At 39.5% G+C, this 13,238-nt stretch overlaps 1 protein-coding gene across 2 annotated transcripts in view; it reads right to left on the bottom strand.

Annotated features, from left to right (window-relative positions):
• prkaa2 (protein kinase, AMP-activated, alpha 2 catalytic subunit) overlaps nt 1-13,238 on the bottom strand; it is a 64,203-nt gene that overhangs the window by 39,190 nt on the left and 11,775 nt on the right. For both annotated transcript variants that reach the window (XR_012050956.1, XM_061978198.2), the window contains exons 3-4: nt 12,598-12,691; nt 7,385-7,529 (exon numbers count right to left, since the gene is read on the bottom strand). Coding sequence is in view for 1 of the 2 variants with exons in the window: in XM_061978198.2 (XP_061834182.2) it covers nt 7,385-7,529; nt 12,598-12,691 (239 nt within the window). In the remaining variant the exon portion in view is untranslated. The remainder of the gene's footprint in view (nt 1-7,384; nt 7,530-12,597; nt 12,692-13,238) is intronic.

The following is a 13,238-nucleotide window of genomic DNA, read 5'->3' as shown; positions in this document are numbered from 1 at the left end:
TCCCGGAAGATTTAGTGCTGCAAGGGGTTCTGGGTATTTGTTCTGTTGTGTTTATGTTGTGTTACGGTGCGGATGTTCTCCCGAAATGTGTTTGTCATTCTTGTTTGGTGTGGGTTCACAGTGTGGCGCATATTTGTAACAGTGTTAAAGTTGTTTATACGGCCACCCTCAGTGTGACCTGTATGGCTGTTGACCAAGTATGCCTTGCATTCACTTGTGTGTGTGAAGAGCCGTAGATATTATGTGACTGGGCCGGCACCCAAAGGCAGTGCCTTTAAGGTTTATTTGCGCTGTGTACTTCTCCCTACGTCCGTGTACACAGCGGCGTTTTAAAAAGTCATACATTTTACTTTTTGAAACCGATACCGATAATTTTGAAACAGATACCGATAATATCCGATATTACATTTTAAAGCATGTATCGAACATCCCTAAAAGAAATAGAATTAATTGTCTAATTAGTACAAAAATGGGTAAAATGAAAATAAGTCGACATAGATATTAAGGGTGTGCCGATCCGACTGATATCCAATATTGGTCCCATATTAGCAAAAAAAAACAAGTATCGGATAATATCGGCTTACATCTAAAAATCTCCAATAAAAGCAGTCCTGCAGCGCCTTTATTTGTACAAAGTCAGTCCATCTGAATGTCCTCCAATAAGCACAGAAGTTGAATCTTTTCTTGCTTTTCAGTGAAGTCTTTTACAGAAAAGGTACAGATGGTAAGCTATAGGCTACTAGGAGATAGCAGCTACACAACAGATAAGCACACAAGCTACTGCTGCAAGTGTTACCATATTGGAGTTATTGTGCAGAAATATGGGGATATAACTACAAAATGAGGCTTCGTTCACCAACAGCGCTACAAAAACACATCAATTAGAATACATAATGTTGGATATAGAGAACACTGAAACCCTTTATTTATTGATTAAGAAATATTTACGTTCAACAAATTGGTGCATTTGCAAACAGCTAAAATTATGCACAAAGCAAACTATAACCTGCTACCCAAGAACGTACAACAGTTCTTCTCAACTAAAGAGGAGAAATATAACCTTGGAGAAATATCTCATTTAAATAATTTGAATGCATGTACAACACTTACAACATTTAGCATATCAGTATGTGGAATAAAATTACGTAATGGATTAAGGTAGGAAATTAAGCAGGTAACACTGTAAATTCTGGACTATAAGTCGCTACTTTTTTCTTATATTTTGAACCCTGCAGCTTATAAGACGGTGCAGGTGGATTTTCCTCAATAACAGCAATAATAAAAATAGTCAAAGTGCCGTTTGTCTTCCAGCTGTCCATAGCGTTTCTACTCGTATGGATTCTTCATTCATCACTCCAAGCAACGTTTGTAAGTTTTACAATATAACTTAAACTGTTCATTCTTACTAAACCATCCCATGTGTGATGTCTTTAGGAGTGTTTTAATGCATATTTGTACGTGCTATCTTAACGTAATGACACCAGCATGCTTACAAGTTTATGAGTGTCTTTGTTAGTATTATTAACTTACAATGGCATTCTTTTTGCATTGTTTCAGTTTTACAAATTCCTCAGTAAATTTACCAGAATGACCTATTGTGGATTTACAGAGTCTGTTTAGCTGATTGGAGAGCAAGTTTCTGCAGCTAGTGGATCCATGATGATGACTTCCGCTTTGTTTGAAACATTTACAGAATCTTTCTGTCTAAATAACTCATTTCACAATGTATACATCTGCGGTTTATAGTCCGGTGCGGCTAATTTGGAAAAACATGTATTTTCTTCCACAATTTAGTGGGTGTGGCTTATATCTCGGTGTGGTCTATAGTCCGAAAAATACGGTAATATGATTCAGTTTAAGAAACTGTTCAAACTCCAAGTGTTCACAAAGTACAAAGAAGAATAATCCTGATAAACATATTGAACCTTTCTTAAAATAATTAGATAATCCCATTCATCTCCGAGGTGAACCATAAATTACTTAACTATTTATTTAAGAAAACTTAAATAATTGGGTATGTTTATATGTATTTAATAATTGTTTACTGTGGAGGGAAATGTGGCCAGCGCTGCCTGCAGGAGCAAAGGTCACCGCCTCTGTCCATGGTGCTGAGGACAGAGCACCATCAGACGAGGGCGTGGCAGTGCTGACGGCGAGACACAGCTGGCAGGTGATTAGATTTCACAGGTGGTACGTGTTAATCTAATCATCTGTTGTCTTTAACTTGCATGGCAGCTCCCTCCATCAGTGTGTGAATGTGTGTGTGAATGGGTAAATGTGGAAGTAGTGTCAAAGCGCTTTGAGTACCTTGAAGGTAGAAAAGCGCTATACAAGTACAACCCATTTATCATTTATTTATTATAACAGTAAGCGGCCGGGAGCAGGAGGGGAGAAAGGATACGGATGTGATTGAAAAGTCACGTTCTGCTGGAGAAAGAGTTGGACACAAATCTATGCACATTAAAAACTTTGTTAAAACTGCTCGCTTGGCTCTTGTGCCGTGTCTACAGTGGAACTGCTAGGAGGCAACTTCTACATTTACTTACTTATTTTATATTATTGTATTTATTTACTCATTTATTTATTCACTGTTGTGTTACAAATAGAAAACAAACAAATAGGATAAAACTGCGATGATACGAAAAAAGGTAGGATTAAATAGCTCTGTTTCTTCCTACTCCTTTTCAGACATGTAATAAAATATGTGGAAATATGTGATGTATTAAAGTTAAAGTACCAATGATTGTCACACACACACACTAGGTGTGGCGAAATTATTCTCAGCATTTGACCCATCACCCTTGATCACCCCCTGGGAGGTGAGGGGAGCAGTGAGCAGCAGCGGTGGCCGCGCCCGGGAATCATTTTTGGTGATTTAACCCCCAATTCCAACCCTTGATGCTGAGTGCCAAGCGGGGAGGTAATGGGTCCCATTTTCATACGTTGTAATTGTATTGTGTGTATGTTAGAAATAAACTGAAATAAACCAACCGACCGACCAAACGTATGAAATACGTGTACTTAATTGAACAATATTTCAGTCTAAAACGTCATATTTGTCAATATAAACAAGTGTCAAATAATTAGAGCTGCATATTATTGACGAGGAGTACTGGAAAGTATCCGGTAACAAACGTGTCCGCATCATTGAACTTCCTGCGTCATGCCCTTAATTTAATGAATTAATTTGACCACGAGGTGTCGCTAAAACACAAATTAACACTTGACTTCAAAAGTATAAATTTGCTATAGGTTAGTGTTTTCATACAAACCCTTGTTTATTAATAACAGTTTAATAATTTCACTTGATTAAACCTTTCCCAACATTTCCACATTACAAAATAACACAAGTATGTAGTTTTATGTGTTTCATTGAGCTCTGACTAATTTCACTTGATCAAACCTTTTTTAACATCCCCAACGACAGAATATTACATGTACTAGGGCTGCACGATTAATTGAAATCCAATCGACATTGAGGATTTAATTAGTGCGACAAATAACCGCAAGAGGGTGAGATTAGTTTTTCCTCTGCCGTCTCAGGCATTTTGATTTTGATTTTTTCAGGCATTTGAGTGACAGACATGTTCACAGAATTGTTCGTTTGCCAACCTCACGTTTGTTCTTCTCTCACTTCAAACAGGAAGAAAGACGTCTTAATTAGTGCCTTGCTCTCAACATGTTTATTTAAAGGGGAACATTATCACCAGACCTATGTAAGCGTCAATATATACCTTGATGTTGCAGAAAAAAGACCATATATTTTTTTAACCGATTTCCGAACTCTAAATGGGTGAATTTTGGCAAATTAAACGCCTTTCTATTATTCGCTCTCGGAGCGATGACGTCACAACAGGAAGCAATCCGCCATTTTCTCAAACACCGAGTCAAATCAGCTCTGTTATTTTCCGTTATTTCGACTGTTTTCCGTACCTTGGAGACATCATGCCTCGTCGGTGTGTTGTCGGAGGGTGTAACAACACGAACAGGGACGGATTCAAGTTGCACCAGTGGCCCAAAGATGCGAAAGTGGCAAGAAATTGGACGTTTGTTCCGCACACTTTACCGACGAAAGCTATGCTACGACAGAGATGGCAAGAATGTGTGGATATCCTGCGACACTCAAAGCAGATGCATTTCCAACGATAAAGTCAAAGAAATCTGCCGCCAGACCCCCATTTAATCTGCCGGAGTGTGTGAGCAATTCAGGGACAAAGGACCTCGGTAGCACGGCAAGCAATGGCGGCAGTTTGTTCCCGCAGACGAGCGAGCTAAACCCCCTGGATGTCTTGGCTCACACCGTCCCTTATGCCACCGAAGATGATCAAGAGAAGAATATCGACCCTAGATTCCCTGCCTGGGTATGTCTACAGAATATATTAATTGATGAAAATTGGGCTGTCTGCACTCTCAAAGTGCATGTTATTGCCAAATGTATTTCATATGCTGTAAACCTAGTTCATAGTTGTTAGTTTCCTTTAATGCCAAACAAACACATACCAATCGTTGGTTAGAAGGCGATCGCCGAATTCTTCCTCGCTTTCTTCCGTGTCGCTGGCTGTCGTGTCGTTTTCGTCGGTTTCGCTTGCATACGGTTCAAACCGATATGGCTCAATAGCTTCAGTTTCTTCTTCAATTTCGTTTTCGCTACCTGCCTCCACACTACAACCATCCGTTTCAATACATGCGTAATCTGTTGAATCGCTTAAGCCGCTGAAATCCGAGTCTGAATCCGAGCTAATGTCGCTATAGCTTGCTGTTCTATGCGCCATGTTTGTTTGTGTTGGCATCACTATGTGACGTCACAGGAAAATGGACGGGTGTATATAACGATGGTTAAAATCAGGCACTTTAAAGCTTTTTTTAGGGATAAAATTTTGAAAAAAACTTCGAAAAATAAAATAAGCCACTGGGAACTGATTTTTAATGGTTTTAACCCTTCTGAAATTGTGATAATGTTCCCCTTTAACAATGGAATTAACTGAACAGTAACCCCCCTTTTCAGTCATTAACAATCTTTGTTAATGACAAATCTCAGTGGAGACCAGAGCGGGGCGACGCCGCCAACACACTGAGTACAGAGAGTACACAGTACGCTCGCGACCCGCCAGTGGGAAGTGCCGCAAAGTAACCCAATTTCGGAGGAAAAAAGTACGATTACAAAGCCGAGTGTACCAAATCGAATGGGCAAAATGAGCCCATCAACACGGACGAAGGAGTGAAAATGCTGCTCACGTGATGGCAATAAAAAAAAAAAAGACAACGGCCGTCCTCATTTTGGTGGAAAAAAATGCACTTTAAGATGTTTAATATTTATTTTGGTAAAATGTTGGCTTACATCAACTAGTCTATTTTATTTCTTGTTTATTTATTTAAGATAACAGTCGTTTACATTCCAATTACAGTACAATGGTAAACAATTCTACAGTAATGAGAAATTTAAAAAAGTGTATCATTTTAAATGGTTACTTGCATTATTATTATATATTATGATTACATTACATTATAAATAAAATATGGTCATGTCCTTTCATTGGTTTTGCTGCTGTTCTTCATAATTTAGCGCATATTTATGTTGCCAGCCCACCAAGTCCTCCTTTGTTTACGTTCTTGTTGCTAAGAGTGTCTGCGCTCACGTGTCGCTTCTGTTTATTGATTTGTGTCCCCACCTGCCACTGCCACTAATCACTCCCCTATATTCGTCCAGTGCACCTCTTCGTGACAGTTACGTTTTTTCATTGCTCCATTTAGACTGTCTAGTCCAGGGGTCAGCAACCTTTACCAGTCAAAGAGCCATTTTGACCAGTTTCACAAATTATAGATAACAATGAGAGCCACAAAAAAATTTTGAAATTTAAAATGAAATAACACTGCATACAAAGTTTTTTTTTTGCTTTGTGCTATGTATAAACCAAGGGTCTCAGACACGCTGCCGACACCTTAAAATATGGAATTTGAATGCTGGTGCGGCACGCGGGTTTTTTATGAATGGCGCTTGTCAACGTCATGCGTGCTGTGGTGGTACAGCATATAGCACCCACTACAACCAGAGTGCCTGATCAGCCACACGTTGTATGGGACTTCTGCTTGCTCACGTATGTGACAGCAAGGCATACTTGGTCAACAACCACACAGGTTACACTGACGGTGGCGGTATAAAAAAAACTTTAACACTCTTACTAATAATGCGCCACATTGTGAACCCACACCAAACAAGAATGACAAACACATTTCGGGAGAACATCTGCACCGTAACACAACATAAACACAACAGGACAAATACCCAGAATCCCATGCAGCCCTAACTCTTCCGGGATACATTATACACCCCCGCTACCAAACCCCGCCCACCTCAACTGACGCACAGAGGGGGGGGGGGGGGGGGGGGGGGGGAGCAGGGGTGTATAATGTAGCCTGGAAGAGTCAGGGCTGCATGGGATTCTGGGTATTTGTTCTGTTGTGTTTATGTTGTGTTAAGGTGCAGATGTTCTCCGAAATGTGTTTGTCATTCTTGTTTGGTTTTGGTTCAAAGTGTGGCGCATTATTAGTAAGAGTGTTAAAGTTGTTTTATATGGTCACCGTCAATGTAACCTGTGTGGCTGTTGACCAAGTATGCCTTGCTGTCACGTATATGTGTAAGCAGAAGATGCATACTGTATAGCAAGTGGTTGGGGTGGCATTCTGTTAATACAGATTGTAGAGGGTGCCAAATGCTGTACCAACATGGCACGCCCTTATTATAACTGTAAGGGTGAAAATCGGTAAATATTAATCCCGGGAGTTTTCTGCGAGAGGTACTGAAATCTGGAAGTCTCCCGGGAAAATCGGAGGGTTCGGCAAGTAAGCTGCTGAGCCGCATCAGAGTGATCAAAGAGCCGCATGCGGCTCCGGAGCCACGGGTTGCCGACTCCTGGTCTAGTCCCATTTGAGTTCCAGTTAGCTTCACGCTGGGCTAATGCCATGGATGTTTTTGTGCCTCGTACTGGAATCAAACAAGCATTCTTACGGGCAAGATGCTTCCTGCCGTCCTTTGCATCCTGGGAGAAACGACGGTCGCAACAATGCGGTCGCAACAATGCGGCCGCAACGTGACAGAATTTGCACTTTTAATATGTACGCATAAATAAAAAATGTTATAAATACAATTTTTTCCGCTGTCTGCTCTATTGCAGCGGCCGTGCGGAAACTATTACTGCATATATAAAGTTCTCGGTACTTCCTGCAGTTTGGAGTAAATTTGTATTAAACGATTAATTGATCTAAGTTTTTAAATCAAATTCATCAATTGATGACTTGTTGCAGCCCTATATGACTGTAAGATAATAAGTGAATCATTCATCAATAACCAATGTAGGGTTGGGCGTTTCCATGAAGAAAATCTTACCAAAGTCTGCAATCTTGGCGTTCTTGCTGGCGTCCAGCAGGACATTTTCAGGTTTGAGGTCCCTGTGGACCACCATGTGACGGTGACAGTAATCCACAGCTGAGATGATTTGCTGGAAAAGGCGGCGGGCTTCGGTGTCCTCCACCTGTGGATGACAGCAGGAACAAAAGGTGGAAATGGTGTAACCTCTTGTTTAAGAATATCATGTTTGGGTTTTGGTCATGCAACGGTTTACATTCACACTGCATTGTTAAAGGGGAAATGCATTTTATTGGGGGAATTTTGTCTATCATTCACAATCCTTATGTGAGACAAGAACAAATATGTTTTTTTTTTTTTTTAAAGCATTCAAAATAGTAAATACATGCGATCAGGGATTCCCCTCAATGTAATTGAATGTGGCGTGCCGCCACAGCACTTTTATTGCAGGCACACCTTGAAAATACGTTGTTTTTTTTACTTGAAACCATATTAAAGTAATATAATATATTGTAGCCCCCAGGAGAAATCACAAAGTCAGACGCTATTTTTAACTTTCGTCTTGTGAGTCCGCTCTTCTCCGGACACACAACAACACTTCCTCATTCCCCGCCAATCACCTTTCAGGCACGGACGGTGTGTTTGCCAAACACAGGGAAAAAAAACATCAAATCCAAACCGAACAAACATAAAACATTAACTGGCCGTTACAGTATGAACTAGGGCTGGGCGATATGGCCTTTTTTTAATATCTCTATATTTTTAGGCCATGTCGCAACACACGATATATATCTCCATATTTTGCCTTAGCCTTGAATGAACACTTGATGCATATAATCACAGCAGTATGATGATTCTATGTGTCTACATTAAAACATTCTTCTTCATACTGCATTAATATATGCTACTTTAAACTTTCATGCAGAGAGGGAAATCACAACTAAGTCAATTTACCAAAACTATATTTATTAAACAGTTATTAAACATTCATGTCATTTCCAAAACAGAAAGTGCAAGATTGTCAGAGACATTTCAAAACAAGCTATTAGTGCACTTTTGTGCATGATGTCACTAAGATGACATATCAAAACAACACTGAATTAAAGTGCACTTTTTGTACAGAACGCCACTACAATACTACACTTTTGTGCATGATGTCACAAGGTATTTCAATAACTGTCAAATAAAAATGAGCTGCATAATAGGAAATCAAATAGTGTATGTCCTTCACTATGTGGTAGGTTCCTGCGGACGTTATCTCCTTCTGTTGTTGACTATTTTTTTCATACGGTGTTGATGTGGAAATGGTTGCCTCGGCATTTTGTTGGTGTGGCACCGAACGCAAATGTTGACATGCGGAGTTTCAAGCACTCTTCATTCTCTAGCAGGTGACTTTTCAAATGATGCTACAAATTAGCAGTAATGCTACTTTTTGTAGCAACACTTTTGCCCCACACTTGACAAATTACGATTGTCTGTTCGACATATTCCCGCTTGAAGCCAAACCACCGCCAGATGATGGACTCCCTGCTGTTTTTCTTGGGAATTAATTCTTCCTTCATTTGTTACCAGATTCGCACCTTCTTTCTCTCGTATTACCACTCGCACCACAGCTAACTTTACCCATGCTGCTACCTCTCTGCTCCAACATATAGTGAGAAACGCCTGTAGTGTAATGCCCGCAACTAAAAGCAACTGCGTGAGAACGTATACTCGAATACTCATGATATAGTCATTTTCTACATCGCACATAGACAAACCCGCGATATATCGAGTATATCGATATATCGCCCAGCCCTAGTATGAACGGATATATAATGCCTACTATTTGCGCACTATTGAAAAGTGATGTACCAAAAACTTGACCTCCAAAAAAAAAGACTTTGGTTACCGAAAAATGCGCTACCGAAACCGGATGTAAACAAAACACACGCCAGTGTGACTTTCTCGAGCGTTCTCGTGCAAAATGTGCAAATATTAAGAGGGAAGTGGCGGCTTTTAAGAAGAGAAAGTCCAACTTAAGCAACAGTGCCAAGCAAGTGTGACGTCGAGCTCGTTTCAGTGAGCCTCTTTAGTCAACGACATCGAGGGACAGAAGTAGAGTCTCTAAACACGACTACATTTTATAATAACACCAGAATAAGATGCTACATTTGTTGCTAGTTGTTTTTAATTTTAAAAAAGTCAATAAAAGTCTGGAAACACTTGAAATAACCTCAACAAAGTACAATGTACAAAAAGGCAACGATTGAAAATATGGCAAAACGTTTAAAAAATATATATATGTTAACACTAATTAATAATAACCGATATGTTTTAAATGTATGGATACATTTTTTAGCCTTTTTAAAGAAAATCATATCATAGCAAATTATGATGATACCATGGTGACCACGCCCCCACTGCCACAGGTATCTTGGCAATTTAGGCGAACAAGAGTCAGCTTGCACTGGAGCCTTTGAAGGTCGCTCTATTTTGCTTATAAAGCGCTCTAAAACACATCCAAACTCCTCCATCAAGGTTTCATGTACACACTGTAATAATACATGTAATGTAGTAACAGACACATTCAAAATAATATTTACGCATTTTGATCATTTTAAGTATTCGGCGGCACATTAATTTCAAAGACACATCACGTTTGCTATTTTTTTCCAACATCATTGATGTCTACTCACTGCAGACCCCATGAGAGCCAAAATACATAATAAAATATCCCTTACTGTACAATGTCTGCTGCCATTAGGATACCTACTAATAGGATGATGATATATTCCCATTTAAATGAAACATTAATCATAATCTTCATGAAGAAAAAAGATGGGTGGAACTAAGTGCAGACAAAGCATCTTTTCATGTCTTTCTCACCATTTCTAGGTCTAAGTTGGATGCCAAAGTTGACCAACTTGTCAGATTATGTCTTCATCCTTCTACTATACAGGTGGCATGCATTGTTTATGATTCTAGAATAAACTTTCGAGCTTCGAGGCATGAAAGCAGCTCACCAGCCGCTGATGTCAATACCGCGGCAATAAGCTGTAAGCTCCTTCTGATCGCAGCGCCGCTAAAAATAGTTTTTAACAGTATGACTAATACTTGGTTAACATTCAAGTCACAAAAAATAAACGGAATATTGTTGCCGTCTTTTGGATGTTTTTTAGAGGGATTTATGGGCAGAAAAAAGGACCTCCCATTGACTCCATTATGAGCAGACTTTTATTAACGAGTTAAAATGCATTAAATAAAATACAGCCGTCTTGTCTCTCATAATGATTGTGAAAAATAGGCAAAATTCCCAAAAAAGTGCAGTTGCCCTTTAAGAAAACACCCCAATATTTATACATAAATGAAATTTTTATTGTCAAGAACTTTAACATTGTACTTGAATGCATGTAATTTATTTGCACAAAACTTTTTTTTTTATCACTGTATTTTGGAGTGAAATTTGAAGAATGACCCATTGGTTTAAATGGGAATTTCCCTAAAAATTTGGTAATTTCGATTAAAAAAAAATTGGAAAATGATTAAAAAAAACTTGAATAGTCTGAATGAAATTTGCCAGTAACCACACGCATCGGGGGTCTCCTCACTTGTTTGTGTATAGATCTGATCACTCACCGTATAGCAGTTAAGATAAAAGACCATGAACTGGAAAATAAATTGTATGATTAATCTTAGTGTGCGCGTAAATAATGTGATATTTTTTTGTAGTTAATCACATGAGTTACCGGATTAATTTTGACAGCTCTACTTAAATTGAGCATTACCATCCATCATCCATATAAAGGTAGAATGTTTGAGGCCACGTTTATTGGATCTCATTTTGTTGTGAAAGAATATACCGTATTTTTCGGACTATAAGTCGCAGTTTTTTTCATAGTTTGGCCGGGCTCCAGTGCAACTTATATATGTTTTTTTCCTTTTTTATTATGCATTTTCGACAGGTGCGACTTATACTCCGGTGCGACTTATACTCCGAAAAATACGGTAACTATGACAGGAGTGTACAAACTTTTTTATGATACGGTTTATTCAGAGCCGATACCGATTATTAGTAGTAAAGGAGGCAGATATTTGTAGCCGGTATTCATTTTCAGTAAAGAATTATTTAAATATGAATTGTATATGTCAGTCAACAGCTGGACAAGGCTTTAAGTTAAAAGTTAAAGTACCTATGATTGTCACACACACACTAGGTGTGGCGAAATTATTCTCCGCATTTGACCCATCACCCTTGATCTAGGTTGTATTTTCCGGACCATAGGGCGCACCGGATTACAAGGCATACTGCCGATGAGCGGGTCGAGTCAGGTCTACACGTATCTCTTATGTGTGACTGCCATCTCTTAGCCACACTTATCATTTCACCCTGTACCAAATAAAATAGCTTAAAAAATTATTTTGTACATTAGGCGCACCGGGTTATAAGGCGCACTGTCGAGTTTTGACAAAATGAAAGGATTTTAAGTGCGCCTTATAGTCCGAAAAATGTGTAAGCGTTTCAGTGGGGGGGGAAAGGCAACTCTTCACAAGCAGGGCAAAGGAGCTGGTGCTTGAGCAGTGTTTATCTTTATTTTTTTAAATACTAACTCCAGGTATCATATGTGTGTATAATGTATCTGCCAAGTAAAGTGAATTATTTGAAGTGAATTATATTTATATAGCGCTTTTCTCTAGTGACTCAAAGCGCTTTACATAGTGAAACCCAGTATCTACGTTACATTTAAACCAGTGTGGGTGGCACTGGGAGCAGGTGGGTAAAGTGTCTTGCCCAAGGACACCACGGCAGTGACTAGGATGGCGGAAGCAGGAATCGAACCTGGAACCCTCAAGTTGCTGGCACGGCCACTCTACCAACCGAGCTATGCCTCCCCGCTAATGTAGTTTTGTTGTAGTTGTTAAAAAAAGGCCAAAACCGATAAAAAGAGGCTGATACTGATATACTTAAAACGCCAAATATCGGCGCCGATAGTTGGTCGATCTCTACCGTATTTTTCGGACTATAAGTCGCAGTTTTTTTCATAGTTTGGCCGGGCTCCAGTGCAATTTATATATGTTTTTTTCCTTCTTTATTATGCATTTTCGGCAGGTGCCACTTATACTCCGGTGCGACTCATACTCCGAAAAATACGGTACTTTTATATAACCTATCACCGTGAAAAACTTGCTGCTAATCCCAAAGACACCAAAATAAGAGTTGATCCTTGTAAATTGACAAATAAATGACCACTCACCCGTCCATGCTTGCAGATGTAGTCAAAGAGCTCCCCTCCTGACACATACTCCATAACCATGAAGAAATCTGTTGGCGTGCTGATCACTTGATACCTGAAACATATAGCCGCACATTAGAAAAATGTCCAAAACAATTGATAAAATTCTCCCATCTCCAATTTAAAAAGCCAGTTGTGATTATTATAGAATATCACAGGGACTAAAAGCCAAGTCTCATAGATGGCTGCTCTTCGGGGGCGATGCTTCCTCAGCATCCAATGCCTTAAAGCAGTGGTTCTTAAAGGGGAACATTATCACCAGACCTATGTAAGCGTCAATATATACCTTGATGTTGCAGAAAAAAGACCATATATTTTTTTAACCGATTTCCGAACTCTAAATGGGTGAATTTGGGCGAATTAAACGCCTTTCTATTATTCGCTCTCGGAGCGGGAAGCAATCCGCCATTTTCTGAAACACCGAGTCAAATCAGCTCTGTTATTTTCCGTTTTTTTCGACTGTTTTCCGTACCTTGGAGACATCATGCCTCGTCGGTGTGTTGTCGGAGGGTGTAACAACACGAACAGGGACGGATTCAAGTTGCACCAGTGGCCCAAAGATGCGAAAGTGGCAAGAAATTGGACGTTTGTTCCGCACACTT

The sequence above is a fragment of the Nerophis lumbriciformis genome, linkage group LG18 (genome assembly GCF_033978685.3).
Source record: "Nerophis lumbriciformis linkage group LG18, RoL_Nlum_v2.1, whole genome shotgun sequence".
NCBI classification, from domain to species: Eukaryota; Metazoa; Chordata; class Actinopteri; order Syngnathiformes; family Syngnathidae; genus Nerophis; species Nerophis lumbriciformis.
The sequence above is the reverse complement of the archived record's forward strand: the minus strand, read 5'-3'. Positions and strand labels throughout refer to the sequence as shown.